The 15,318-nt window shown below is 48.3% G+C and overlaps 1 protein-coding gene across 1 annotated transcript in view; it reads right to left on the minus strand.

The window, feature by feature from the left end:
- Plxdc1 (plexin domain containing 1) overlaps positions 1-15,318 on the minus strand; it is a 40,917-nt gene that overhangs the window by 24,800 nt on the left and 799 nt on the right. The window contains exon 2 of the mRNA XM_003466909.5: positions 10,953-11,131. Within this exon, the coding sequence (XP_003466957.2) occupies positions 10,953-11,131 (179 nt within the window). The remainder of the gene's footprint in view (positions 1-10,952; positions 11,132-15,318) is intronic.

The following is a 15,318-nucleotide window of genomic DNA, read 5'->3' on the forward strand; positions in this document are numbered from 1 at the left end:
ATCCCTGTGAATGCTCTGTTCCACTCAGCATGCAGACCACAGGGAACAGAGTCCCCCACTTCGCCCCCAGCAGGCTCAGTGCCAAGACTCCTACCACCCTCAGCAGGCTGAGCAGCTCGGGGCACCCCTAGGGTTCTTTGGAGCATAGTGTGAAAACCAATGCTCAGAGATCAAGCAGATGGGCAGTGGCATCAGCCAGACCCAAGTTCAAAACCACCATGGCACCGTGTGTGGTGACGCACCCCTGTCACCCCAGCAGTCAGGAGGCTGAGGCAGGAGGATCACTGTGGGTCCAAGGCCAGCCTGCGAAATTCAGTGATTTAGCAAGACCCTGTGTCATAGGGCTGGGGACATAGCTCTGTGCAAAAGCCTAGGGTTCCATGCTCAATGCCACTAAATTAATTAATTAATAAGCATGCCCCAGGATGAGCCGCGTAAGCCTCATGGGAGCTGTCAGAAGCCCGCTCCCGTCGCTCCCAGACCTCAGGTCAGAACTCACACCCGGCCGCACAAGATTCCCAGGGCCTGTTGCCAGAGTGAGTTGGAAAAGGGCAAGATAAAAGCCTGCCCTGCAGCCACATGTCACTTGTTTTGTCTCCAAGGACATGGAAGTTAAACCTCTGACCCTACAGGCAGAAAGCCCCAGGTTCCAGTACAATAGCTGTGTGACCTCAGGCAGGCGCCTGCACCTCTCTGTTCTGAATGGAGGGCATCAAAGGAACAGCTGTGAGAAGAGGGCTCCTCCAGCATCACCTGTTCCTACTGGTCCCCTCGCCCCTGTGGGTTTGCCCCTGCCCAAAACTCGGGCTGGAACTAGCACAATGGAGCCGGGAGGCAGCAGGAATTTAGTTGGTTTCTTAGCCGGGTTAATGCCGTTCTCCTGGGACTGGGGTGGTTACCTTGGAGCAGGCTGTACCAAGCCTGGCTGCCTTGGCATTGTTTCTCCTGCACACACCCCACGGCCCTCACTGATGTGACCTCCTGATCTTGGGTTTCCAGCGCCAGACCTGTGGGTGAAGCGGACCTGTGTTCTTCCCTAATCACTCAGCCTCGGGCACTCAGTGATAGCAGCAGGAAACAGGGAGCCCTGCTACCCTGGGTAGTATTCAGACCTTGGCGTGACATAAAGCAAGGTAGGAACCCCTCTCCACTGTGGGTGGGGTGCGAATGGGGGTGAAGTTGGTGCAACCACCACGGAAGCACCTTGGAGATGCCAGGGACAACTAAAACCAGAGGGTGCACGTGACCCAGCTGTTCCCTCCTGGACATCCTCCCGAAGGAGTTAAGGTCACTGTACCACAGTGATAGGTGGATACTGTGTTTATAGTAGCATAATACCTAAGAGCTAATCCTGGAAACAGCCCACACACCCTTCAAGAGAGAACAGATAAAGCAAATGTGGTATTTACATATAATGGAGTATTACTGTGCCATAAAAAGGATAAAGTTGAGGGATTTTTTTTTTTTTTTATCAGCACCGGAGATCGAACTCACAACTTGCCTACTTGCAAGGCAGGCATTTATGCTGCTGAGCTACATCCCCAACCCCAAGGGATTTTTTTTAGGTGAATGGATGCACCTTGAGACCATAATCTGGGGCTGGGGATTTAGCTCAGCGGCATAAGCACCTGCCTTGTAAGCAGGCAGTCCTGAGTTTGATGCCGGGTACCAATAAAAAAAAAAAAAAGACCATAATCTTTTTTTTTTTTTTTTTTTTTTTTTAGTCTTTTTCCTTTTTATCTGTACCGGGGATCCAACTCATGACTGCCTGCTTGCAAGGCAGGTGCTTATGCTGCTGAGCTAAATCCCCAGCCCCGGCTTTTGTCTTTTTGATAAAGGGTCTCGCCATGCATTTCAGACTGGCCTTGAGCTCACTCTGTAGCCCAACAATCCTCCTGCCATCGCCTCCCGAGTGCTGGGATGACAGGCATGTGCCCTCACTCCTGGAGAGACCATGACCTTTTTTTTTGGTACTGGGGATCAGACTCACAACCTTGCACTTGCCAGGCAGGTGCCTGGGCCACTGAGCTAAACCCCCAGCCCAAGACCATAATCTTAAGTGAAATAAATCAGGCACACAAGTTTAAAATGGAGAAACCCACGGTATAAACAAGGGACATAATGGGAGATACCAGGAAGTACGATGAGCCTATTCAAATGGGCAGGGGAACAAGAGACTGGGGAGAAGGGGTTTAATGAGAAGGCTGAAAGGACTAAAAAGGAAGTAGATCTTTGTAAATGGGGAGAGGCAAAGGATTGGAGGGTGACAGAAAGGGACCAATTTTGAAGAATTATGACATGCTGTGCACATGGGTACATGGTGAATACTAGCATTTTGTAATGAGGTGTGCTAATTAAAAAATATTTTTAAAAATAGCAAGGTGTGGTGGCACACACCTATAATCCCAGCACTCAGGAGGCTGAGGCAGGAGGGTCATGGTGAGTTCATGTCCAGCCTGGGCTACAAAGTGAGCTCAAGCTTAGCCTGAACTGCATAGCGAAAGCCCATCTCAAAAAGACAGAAGAAGAAGGGGGGGAAGGGAAGGAGGAGGAGGAAGAGGAGAAAAAGGAGAAGGAGAAGGAGAAGAAAGAAAGAAAAAGAAAGAGAAAGAAAAAAACGGAAATGAGCGGGTGTGGTGGTGCACACCTATCATCCCAGCCCTTGGGAGGCTGAGGCAGGAGGATCCATGTGAGTTGAAGGCCAGCCTGGGCTACATAGCAAGATCCTGACTCAGAAAGCAATACCAAACTGAAAATGCCCAGGCTGGCCTTGAACTTGCAATCCTCTTGCCTCAGCTTCCAGAATAGGCAGGATTACAGTGCCATCATACCCATCTAGCTTGCCCAATTTTTTTTTTTCTTTTGTGGTACTGGGGATCGAACTCACAACCTCACACTTGCCAGGCAGGTGCTTATGCTGCTAAGCTAAATCCCCGGCCCCAATTTTTTTTTTCAGCCAGGCACTCACTATGCAGTCCGAGTCAGCTCCTCCTTAAGCCCTGTCCCAGCCCACGCTTGTAGGCTGGTCTCAACTCACAACACTCGGCCTGCCTCAGCCTCCCGAGGGCTGGAATGACAGGCACACACCACCATGCCCTGCTGTCCAGTTTCCAACCCTTTGGAACCTTCTTGGTCCCATTTTACAGAGTAGAAACCGTCCCAGAGGGGCCGGCTGTGAAGGGTGCCGTACCAGCCTTTCTGGACTGCTGGAACAAAATGCCCGTCGTGTGCAACTTAGAAACAACCAAAGCGTACTGCTCCTGATTCTATTTTACTTTATTTTTCATTTTTAAAGTTTTCTTGGTTTTTAACAGTCTGGGTTTTATTTATATAATTTATAAAATATTATACTTTTAAAGAATACAATCAACTTTTTATTCTTTTCAAAAAGAGAAGCAGGCCCTCTGGCACAGTCCCTGGCCAGCTGTCCGTGCCCACACCGGGCGCTTCCCTACCCTGCCGCTGGCCCCTGCACCCACCACGGCCAAAGCCCCTGCACACTGCGGCTGATCAGAGAACCGGGGACTGAGCAGACTTGTCCAGTTAGCCAGGCGTGGTAGCTCACGCCTGTCATCCCAACACTCGGGAGGCTGAGGCAGGAGGATCCTTGGGAGTTCTAGACCGGCCTGTGCTACAAAGTGAGCTCAAGCTGAGCCTGAACCGCATAGTGAGACCCTGACCCCCCCACACACACACCCCAGAAGCAAAGATCAGCGTGTGTGTGTGAATATAGCTCAAACTGCCTGCCAAATTAAACAGTTTTTCTGTCAGTACAGCAGAAAACAATCAGAAGAGTGTTTTGCCTTATCAGACCTCGGTCTTGTAGAATTCAGCAGCGAATCCATCAGGCTTTTCTTTGTTGTTAGGTTTTTAAGCACATCCTTGATTTCATTACATCTTTGATATTGGCTTATGTAGGATTTTTATACCTTCTTGATTCAGCTTGGGTAATTCATGTGTACCTAGGAATCTGTCCATTTCTTCCGTGTTTTCCATATTATTAACATACAAGTTTTCAAAGTAGGTATAGATGATTTTCTGGGTTTCTGCAGGGTCTGTTGTGATTTCACACTTTTCATTCCTAATTGCGTGGATTTGAGTCTTTCTTTCCTTTTTCTGATAAGGTTGACAACGGGTTGGTCAACTTCATTTAATCTTTCAAAGAACCAATCCTTCAATCCATTGATTCTTTGTATTGTTTTTTAGTCTCCAGTGAGTTAATTTCTGCTCTGATCTTTATAATTTCCTTCCTCATGTGAGCTTTTGGTTTAGGCTGCTCTTCTTTTTCCAGAAGTCTGAGGCTCGCCATTACGTGGTTTATGTGCACTTGCTCTGTTTTCCTGACGTGGGTATTTACTGCTATACTTTCCCCTCTCAAGACTGCTTTCATTATGTCCGACAAGTTCCAGTATGTTGTATGGATGTTATTGTTCAACTGTAAAAGCTGTTTAATCTCTTCTTTAATTTCATCTGCGACCCACTGGCTGTTCAGCAGGGTGCTATTTAATTTCCATGTGTTTATAATGAAGTTCTTGTGGTTGCCTTTGCTGTGGATCTGCAGTTCCATGCACTGTGGCCTGACAGTCTGCCTGGGACCATTTCAGCTCCTTCGCACTTACTGAAGCCTGTGCTATGAGGCTATAGGTGGTCTATTTTGGGGAACATTCCGTATGCAGCTAAGAAGAATGCCTATTCTAATGTTGTGTGTGGAACATTCTAGAGATATCTACTAGGACCATTGGTTCAAAGTTAGAGTTAGATTTAAGGGACTAGGAATTTAGCTCAGCGGCATAAGCGCCTGCCTTGCAAGTATGCGGTCATGAGTTTGAGTTTGATCCCTGGTACTGATAAAAAATGAAAAAGACACACACAAAAAAGATTTGGTTCTAATAGTTTGTTATTGATTTTTTTGTCTAGTTGATCTGTCTTTCTGTGACAGTAGGGTACTGAGGTCTCCCAGTACAACTATATTAGGGCTTATTTGATTTTTCATGTCCATCAGTAATTGTTTGATACAGTTGGGTGCCCTGGTATTTATTGCATACATATTTATGATTTTTATCTCTTCCTCTTGGATTATTCCCTGTACAAGGATGCAGTGACCTTCTTTATCTCTCTTATCTCCTTGGCTTGAAATTCAATTTTATCTGCTTTTTCCTGGGTTCCTGCCCATGGAGGATTGTTTTCCATCCTTTGACTTTCCGTCTATGAATTTATTTTTGGATTAAATGTGTTTCTTGTATGCAGCACATTGTTGGATCTTACTTCTTGATCAGTCCTGCCAGTCTGTGTCTTTTGATTGGTAAATTGAGACCATTAACATATTGGTTATAACTGACATGTATTGACTAATCCTTGTCATGTTACTTTCCTGTTGTTGGTTCCCCCTTTCCTCCCTTCTTTCTAAATGTCTGCCTTCCCTGGTGGATTCCTTCTGTTGCACAGAGCTGTGGCCCTTATTATCTCCTTCTAGAATATCCTTCAGGGCATTTTGGAGTGCTGGTTTGGTGGTCATAAATTTCCTCAGATGTTCTTTGTCATGGAAGTATCTTATTTCTCCATTAATTTTGAAAGACAGTTTTTCAGGATACATCACTCTGGGTTGAAAGTTATTTTCCTTTTGAACCTGGAGCACTTCACTCCAAGCTCTCCTTGACTTGAGAAGACAGCTGCCGTTCTAAGGGGCTTTCCTTTATAGAGATTTGTTTCTTTTCTTTAACAGCTTTTAGGATTCTATTCTTGTGCTGAATTTCTGGAATCTTGACTATGACATACCTGGCTGTAGGGTTTTTTTTTTAATCATGACTAGTTGGAGTTCTATGTGCCTCATTTATCTGTATGTCAAATTCTTTTTCTCCACCAGGAAAGGTTTTCTGATATGATGTCTGTCAACATTTTTTAATGTCATTTGTGGTGTCTTCTGCTTTTTTGTTGACTCCAATCAATCTTAAGTTATTCTTTCTTTGTCTTTCTTTCTTTCTTTGCAAGCCTGCTTCACTATCTGAGATCCTGTCCTCACATTGGCCTAACCTGCTTCAGATACTTTCAGTGGAGTTTTTATCTCCTAGATGTCTGCTTGAATCTGCTTATGGATTCCATTTGTTTCTTATGCTGAGCTTCCATAGTTTTCTTAAGCTCGTCTAGGTTTTTGGTTTTTTTTTTTTTTTTTTTTTTTTTGAGACAGGGTCTCGCTATAGAGTTCAGGCTGGCCTTGAGCTCACTTTGTAGCCCAGGCTGGTCTCTAACTCTCAATCCTCCTGCCTCAGCCTCCCAAGTGCTGGGATTACAGATGTGAGCCACCACACCTGGCTCCCTCTAGCTTTTTTTGGTCTGTATCAGCCTTAGTTATCTGAGGGGCTGGGGATATAGCTCAGTGGCACAGAGCCTGCCTGGCAAGTGTGAATCCTGAGTTCAACTCCTAGTGCAAAACAATAACAGCAACCACACCAACAACAAAAAAAGAGTTTCGCTTGTAGTTATCAGAGAGATTATTTCTAATTTCATTTTTTCTAGTGTTTTCAATTTCTTTGTTGTTACCACTTCAAAGAGGCCTAGTGGGGGTGTTCAGATTGTCCCAGCTCATTGCTCCCTGGATTTGCCTTTACTGAACTGGATGTCTGGGGTGCATTTTGCTTAAGTGTCTTCTCATTTTTTCTCCCTTTTTTTTAGTTTAATTCCTGGGGTGATGCTTGTAAGTCACCTATGGTGGGTGGCCATATTGGTGGTCTTTAGGACCCTTAGGTGATGACGGCCTCCCTGAGATATCTTCCAGGGGTAGCTGGGTTTTGGGTTTTGAGTCTGCTGGAAGATCTCACCTCTTCAGTTCGTTGGAGATGAGACGGTGTTGCTTGTTTGGCTCAGTCCTGGTACTATGGCACTGTGCCCAGTGTTTCTTGTGAATCTTAGTCAATCTCAGTCATGGAATACCAGGACCAACAGCTGTTTTGAGCAATTATGTCAATTTTGGCTACAGTGACAAACTGAGCTAACCCCTAATTTGTCACTTCTAACCATATGAACTAGGTTTGTGAATACATAACAAAACCAGAAAATTGTATGCAGTATAGAAGTCCTTAGTGTGTCCATTTTGCCCCCAGGGGTTAAAATTTAAAGTGGATTAAAGAGAAAATAGAGATGTGGAAGAAGAGGAAGAGATTAGAAGATTGGAGGACAAAAGTTCACCAACTTGGGGAAACTGGTGCAGAAGGCTGAAGGAAAAGAGAGACAGAAGAGATAAAAGGAGAACAGAACAGAACCACACCCACAAAGAGGGTAGGAACCACGCTCACACTCAAAAATGATGAAGGAGAAAGAGAAAAGAGAAAAAGGAAAACAAAGTCCACTTCCACAATTCTCTCTGGTTTTACTGGAAGACAACCTCTGGGGACAGAGTCCCGAAGCATGTGATCTCTCCCAGCAGGCCATGGTAACTTTTCAGCGGGTGGTGGGTTATCTCAGCAGGCAGCCCTGGGACCACACACTGAGCTCGGCACCGTGTAAGCAGTTTCTGCAGGCCTGAGCCCAGCTGGGAGCTGCGAGATGGAGCCGGCAGCAGTTCTAGGTTCTGAGCTGGGTCACCCATCTCCAAGATGGCTCCCAGCCAATTGCTCTCTGCCTTGGGAGGACTGAGTCCTCTGTAGTCACCACCAGCCAGTGCAGCCCTCCACATTCATTGGTCCTCTCCACTGCTGCGTCTCTCTGCAGAGGCCCCTAGCGTCACCAGGCACCACCATCACGGTCACCATCACTGTCACCATGTGTCCACAGGCTTGAACTGCTCCTCTCACACAGTTTCACCCATCTCAGGGCGAAACCACCACCAGGTACTGCCTTCTTCTCCCTGAAGTTTTTCTCTTTACTCTCTCTGTGGGCTTCAGTTAGCACTTTGGATTCTTTCTGGGTCCAGGGGCCCTATCTCCCTCTTTTCTGTCTTCCTCATGATGCATTTGGATGGCAACTCTCTGAGGGATTGTTTTCTCTGCTGCTGACTGTCCCGCCTTCTTGGTCTTCCTTCTCCTGATTTTAGAGGCTGGGAAGTCTGAGCTCAAGACCCTGGAAGATTCAGGGTCTCCCAGGGTTGACAGATGGCCCTTTCTTGTCACATTTCCACATGGTGGAAAGGCTAATGAAACTCTCTCAAATCTCTTTGATAAGGGCACTAATCCTACTCTTGAGGGCCCCACCTTTCTGACTTTATCAATCCCTAGAGACCCCAGCACTAAATACTAACTTAGGAGGTCACGGCAGGCACCTGCTGTCTTCCTCGGGCCTACACTGTCCTGGTTCGCTTGGACCTCAGGGTCTCCTGGGATACTGGAGAAAACCAGGGTGGTGCTCACTGTGGACCAGAGCCTCACACAGCACCCAACTGAGACTATGGTTCCCCAACACAGCCTGACCTTCATCTCCTTGCTGTTCAGCATCTGCCCCATGCCAGTGAGGCCACCGCACCCGCACCAGACACTGGAGAAAAGGCCTCAGGGGGGTGAGAAGATTTTCACCCAAGACAAAGACAAACAACCCAGGTTTACAATAGGCCAAGAGAAAAGTAGGCAGAGCCTTGAATAGATACACAAATGACCCAGCTGCTCCAGGAATGACGCTCAGACCCATTTGTCATTACAGAAACCAAGTGACAGCCACCATGTGGTCCCACTTTATTCCCACTGGGATGGCTACAATTAAAAAGAAGCAGACAAGGAGCAAGTACTGGCAAGATCAGAGTCCTCGGAGCCCTCAGCGGTGGCTGTGGGTGCAGCTCTCTGTAGACTGAGGAGCTGGGTTGCTGCAAACAGCTCACCCTTCTGAGCCTGAATTCTTGGACAAGTTTTGGTCTCAGCCTCAGTTGATCTGGCCACAAAAATGGGGCTACCATGTACTATGCAGATGGTTTTATGTCTTTTCCTCCTCTTAGCAGAGGCTCAAGGTCCTTCAGACTAAATTTGCCGGCTGACGGGGGCTATGGAGTCTCAAAGTCTAGGGCCAATTACTGTGTCGAGTTCAAGTTTGCTGCATGGGGTTCGCTTTGGCCCCAGGCACCCAGCTCTCTCAGCAGGGCGTGTGCAGCCAGCCAGGCACTTCCTGCTGCAGCTGCACGAGGCGTCTTCCAGCTCCTAGGTTTAACTGGCTGCTTCGGTCTCTGAATCCCAGGACATGGCCCACAGACGAGGCCCCAGATGAGTCCCAGGAAGGAACACTGGTCAAACCTCTCTTTCTGCGAGTAGGAACAACAGGTTTCTGATACTGAGGGCCTCCTTCCCCAAAGCCCGGCTTTGAAACCACACACCCTGCAGCCCCTGTCAGGGTTACATAACTGGGGTCATGCTGTGACCTTGTGGTCCTTGCCCTGGCCTTAGGATCTGTTCAACAGTCCATTGGAGAGCTACCAAGCCAGCCAGACACAGCAACCCAGGGATGGCCAGAGTATCGGGGCAGTGGCTGCTTCTGTTCTTTCAGGAGAGGAATCCTTAACGTTACTATGGGAGCCAGGGATTTAGCTCAGCAGCGCTAAATCTTCTTGCCTGACAAGCATAAGGTCCTGAATTTTAATCCTTATATTTAAAAAAAAAGGATTACGGGGCTCAGCGGCATAAGCACCTGCCTTGCAAACAGGCAGTCGTGAGTTCGATCCCTGGTACCGATAAAAACAAAAAAGACCAAAAAAAAAAAAGGATTACTATGGGAATTCGGGTGCATGTCGGTAATCCCAGCACAGGGGAGGCTGAGGCAGGAGAATCACTGCAAGTTTCGGCTAGCCTAGGCCACATAGTGAGTCATTGTCTCAAAGAAAAGTAAGTAAATCACTGGGCATGGTGGCTCATGCCTGTAATCCCAGCACTCGGGAGACTGAGGCAGGAGGATTATTGTGAGTTCGAGACCAGCCTGGGCCACAAAGTGAGCTCAAGACCAGCCTGAACTGCATAGCATGAGACCCTGTCTCAAAAAAGACAAAAAAAGACAAAAAAAAAAAAAAAAAAGAAAGAAAGAAAAGTAAGTAAACCAAAAGGAAGGAAAGAAAGACAAGTTGACTATGTTGTCTTTCTTTCTTTCCTCCTAGAGACACTACAGAGAGAGACCTGGCCTTTGCCACCCGGACATCAACACAAACTGATCCAGTGACTGCTGGGACTTGAGCCTGAGAGCACATGAAGGACAAATGGGCCTCCATATACACTTTTATTTTATTTTATTATTTTGAGACAGGGTCTCATTTCATGTAGTAATTCAAGTTCAACTTGGCCTTGAATTCACTGGCCCTGAAATGGTGGAGACCTTCCTGCCTCAGCTTCCCAAGTACTTGACTAGGTGGGTGCTACCGTGTCCAGCGAGAACTGCTCCTTTTAAACCTCTGTGGTGCTCATGTGCGGCTAAAGCCCCAGCTAAAGGGCTATGGCACTGAGTCTCAGTCCTCAGTCACTGTCCCCCAACACACACCCAGACAAGACCAGTGCTTGAAACGGCACTGCCAAAGCCCAGGGTGATCAGGGTTTGTACGCACTCATGTGCATCTGTAGAAGCCCTGCTCCCAGGACCAACCCTCCTGTCAACCACCGACCAGCGGAAGGAGGTGGAGCGGGCGGGGCTCCTGTTCCTCCTCAAAGCCCTCACTCCCAGAGGCGCCTCTTTAGGCCCTGCTGGAGTCTTCCAAAGCCTCTCTGTGGGCAGGAACATCCCTGCTCTCTGAGAAGCACCGTGAATTCCGCCTGCTTTTCCTCCCATCCTCAGGAGGTGCGGCCTGTGCCCCCACAGACCTCTGTGGCCACCCACAGCAGGACGGGACTGCTTTCAGCACTGCCGCCCTGGGTTGTGCAGTCAGGAATCCTGAGCCTGGCTGCGCACTGGAGCCACCGCTCTTGATGCAGGTCCTGGAAGAGTCAGGCACCCCAGCCCCAAGAGGCTGCGACCACATGGCCCAGTCTCAGCTCCTCTTCTGTCCCCTGCCCTGCACTCACCACCACTCGGGTGCTGTTATCTGGCAAGGTGTCGATGGCCAGGGTGCCTCCACCAAAGTCCTGGCTCAGCTTGGTCCTGTCCATGTCCGACACCTGCCCGGGGCTGTCTCGGGCTCTCCGGTGCCAACCCCGGGTGGTCCCCTGGGTAGCCCAGGCAAAGCCGTGACCTTCATCCTGATCTAGAAAAGAAGAGACAGAAAAATGAGCATCAGAGTCCAGAGTGAAGATTTGCACACACATCTGAAGTAATCTGTGGAACATTGTGAGCTCCAAAGGGCTTGAGTGATTCCACCTCTATGGCACTTCTGGTGGTCACAGCTCCACAGTTTCTCTCTTAGGCCTGCTCTGCTCCCTCCTTGCAGCTTTCCTTAGTTGACCCACATTCCTGGCTTTTCCAGACCTCTGGGGTCTCTACTATACCTTTGGCTTCACCCTTACAGCTTCAGATACAGCCCACTCAGGGGCACACTGCCTGGCCTCTTAGGCCTTCTGAAATCGAGGTGGAAGCCTTTTTAACCCTTGTATTCTGTATGCACTTAAAACTGGCACCATGTGGATGGTGCTCAAGTCTGCTGCCAGCTAGAGCAGTAGCCAGGCTTTCCTGTCTCTTGGCTATAGGGGTTGATTGCCTGGATCACTGGGCACTGGAAATCCAATTCTGAGCAACAAATTTTCTAATTTTCTATGCCACTGCCTTTCTAGACCGTAGTGCTCTGCGGCTTTCTCCTCAAAGCAAATTCTTTCACTTTTGCAGTTTTGAGGCTGCAAAGTGTGGAGACCCGCTGCTTTTTGTGATGCCTTTAGGCTGTCTTTTCTATTCTCCTGTTCCTTCTCAGCAATCAAGATCTCCTCATGTGCTCTGCAGTCCATAGCTTTACTGGAGCTCTTTTCTGGCCAAACTCACAACATTTTAAACTTTCCTGCTAGGCCCTTTGCTTTGGATTTGCAACATAAACCTGACTAAAAGCCCCCAATAATAGCCATGCTACAGCCTTAACATTCAACTGCCTTGAATTTCTTCTGCCAGATTAATTAGTCTAGCATCCTTAATCTTACTGTTAGGTAAAGTCTCTGGACATGAGCAAAATGCAGACATACTTTCTTCCAAGGTATAACACACATTGTCTAGAGGAAAACCAGTACAGTTCCTCCCAGCAGAAACCTCCCAAGCCTGGTCTTTACCAGCAGGGTTTCCATCAGCTTTCTAGTCATCTGAACTCTCACCAGAATCTCCCACACAGAACAAATTAAGGTGTTCTGGTGCTACCCTTCTGGGCCACATCTCTGAACCTTTCCAGACTTTCACAAGCCATTCTCAAAGAGTTTTTGAGGATGGTCAGATACAGTCACAGCAGTGACCCCACTCCTGGTACCAAATTCAGTCTTGGTTATTTTTCTCTTGTTGTTGAGACAAAATATCTGATACCCAAAATTGTAGACATTTCAGCACAATCAGCTGACTCCAAAGCAGGATGACATGCCACAGGGGCAACACTTCAAGGTGACAGAAGACAAAAAATCAGCAAGAACAAAAAGGAAGCGAAGAGCCAGCCTCTTTTCTCCCTTACATTGTGAGCAGGCTGTCCACCCTCACCATCCCCTGGGCCTCTCCTCTTGCATAGGTTTAGGATGTTTACAAAATAAGGACCCTGAGTCCATGCTGAATCACTTAGTTAAACTTTTTTTTTTTTTTTTGGTACTGGGAATCAAATTCAGGACCTTGTGCTTGCCAGGCAGGCATTTATGTCACTGAGCTATATCACATTGTTTTTTTGAGACAGGATTTTGCTATGAAGTTGAGGCTGGCCTTGATCTCATTGTGTATCCCAGGCTGGCCTTGAACTCAAGGCAATCCTCCTGCCTCAGCCTCATAAGCACTGGGATGACAAGTGTGTACCAACACATTTGGCTACTTGCATATTTTAGCAGATGTGAACAATGCTGCTAACAGTGTACAAACACCTCTGTGAGATCCCATTTACAATTCTTTGGGGCAATACCCAGAAGTGGTCACAGAGTAACTCTTACTTGTAATTTTTTGAGGCTTCCTTACACTGTTCCTATACAGAACAGTTGTAGCATTTTGCAACCCACCCCATCCCCATCCCGAGGTCCTGGCATCTCTCTGTTTGGCAGAAGCCACCTGGCAGGCACATGCTAGCCTTGTGCTGATGCCTTCTAAGGACTCACAAGGCTGAGCCTGGTCCTGTGTACCCCCTGGCCCTTGAGTGTCTTCTTTTGAGAAAGCTCCATTCCCAGCTTCTCAGAGGAGTCCTCCACTGGGCTGGGGAGTCTAGGCAGGGCTCCTTGTGAACAGTAAGGTGCTGGCTTCTGCTCCTGCTGCTAAGTGGGACTGAAAATGTCCCCAGATATTGGGAAGCTCCCATGAAGTCATAGCCCCTCTCTCCTACCACTGAGAACCATCTCTTCGGTCCTAACCCTGGGGCAACTCGCTGCCCCCAAAACCAGAGTCACACAGGTTTCACCTCCAAGCCATCTCCAGTCCCTTAGCAACAGCCAGGAGCACAGCACAGGCACATTGCAGAATCGGCAACTAGTAAGGTCTAGTCAGGTGTTCATACCTGTAATCCCAGCACTCAGGAGGCTGAGGTAGGAGGATTGTTGCGAAGTGGAGGCCAGCCTGGGCTACAAAATGAGCTCAAGGCCAGCCTGAACTGCATAGAGAGACCCTGTCTCAAAAGGACAAAAAACTAGTAAGGTCTGCCTGGCCCAGGGTCAGAAAGTGGCCACCTGCAGGCAGCGATCCTGACTCCATCTCTCTCTGCCTCAGTCTAGGTTGCTATATTAATTCTAAAGGACACGAAATGAATCTCTTCCCATTTCAGAGCTTCCTGCCCCCAAAGCTGTGCTTCATACTGTCATGCTATCATTCCAATTTTTAAAACTTTTTTTGAGACAGAGACTTGCTATGTGGCCCAGGTTGGCCTCAAATTCATGGTGATTCTCCTGCCTCAGCCTCCCTAGTACTGGGATCACAGGCATGCACCATCCTATCTAGCTGTCATATCTACTCTGGATGTATAACAGACAATGCTGCATAATTGAGACCTCAAAGCTGCAACAGGACTTGGTCAGATCAGGCCCGAGCTGGGGCCGGGGAGGCTGTTTCGCCATCAGACGTTTTGCTCAGTGAAGCCCTTCCGGCTGCCATGCCTCCCACAGCCTCCCCAGGCCCCTTGCTTCGCTCTCCCAGTCACAACCAGACACTCCCAGAGAACACAGGGAGGAGTGGAGCCAGACCATCTCCAGGGTGCCCCTGGACTGCCCACGGTTGGCACAGAGCCCACCATGCAGACAGCCTGGCCCGTGCCTGGTGACTACCCCACACAGGAAGTCCCAGCCAGAGGCTTCACCACACAGCTGGCCCAGCCCAGCCCACCCTGCTACACACATACTCCCCTCACCATCCTAGCTCAGACCGGGGCATGGATGCCAGAAGGAAACCAGCATTTCCTGCTGCCAGCATTGTTAATCCCCTGGGTATCTCAGACACCAGGACTAAGAGACCTTGCCCCAGGGACAGCCCCTGGGAGCCCCAGGTTCACCCCAGACCAGAAAGCTTGCACTTGGAACCAGAGGAGTTCAAAGCTGAACCTGGACTCTACCATTCAGTGGGACCCTGGACATGTTGCAAAGAATCTCTCTAAACCTCAGTTTTCACATTTGTAAGATGAAGATGAGAAAATCTCTACTTGAGCTGATTGTGGTAGCACACATCTGTAATGTCTCTGGGAGGCTGAAAGGTTTAAAGCTCAACCTGGGGAATTTATCAACTTAGTGAGATGCTGTCTCCAAATAAAAAATAAAAAGGTCTCAGCTGGGCATTGTGGTGCATTCCTGTAATCCCAGCACTTGAGAGGCTGAGGCAAGAGGATCACTGTAAGTTTGAGGCCAGCCTGGGCTACAAAGTGAGTTTGAGGCCAATCTGAACTGCATAGTGAGACCCTGTCTCAAAAAGACCAAAAGAAAAAAAAACAAAAGATCTGAGGATACAGCTCAGTGCAAAGGCCCTGGGCTCCCTCCCCAGTATTAAAAGAAAAGAAAACTGCACTTTGCCACTTGGTGGGCTGTTTTGGGTCTTTAACAAAATAATTTTTTTTGAGTCAGGGTTTCACTATGTACTTCAGGTTGGTTTTGGGCTCATTTTGTAGCCCAGGCTGACCTTGAACTCCAAGCAACTCTCTTGTCCCAGCCCCCCTAGTGCTGGGATTACAGGCTACCACGCCCTGCAACAAAAAAGCAACCACCAAAGTCTCCAGCTGTCTCCTGTTTCCACGCACAGACCAACTTTCTGAGTTTCCGGGGAACCCACTCTCCCCCGGCAAGGCTCCAGCTGCTAAACTAC

The sequence above is a fragment of the Cavia porcellus genome, unplaced genomic scaffold (assembly GCF_034190915.1).
Source record: "Cavia porcellus strain 051 isolate PalLab524CR breed Dunkin Hartley unplaced genomic scaffold, mCavPor4.1 scaffold_6, whole genome shotgun sequence".
Classification (NCBI taxonomy): Eukaryota; Metazoa; Chordata; class Mammalia; order Rodentia; family Caviidae; genus Cavia; species Cavia porcellus.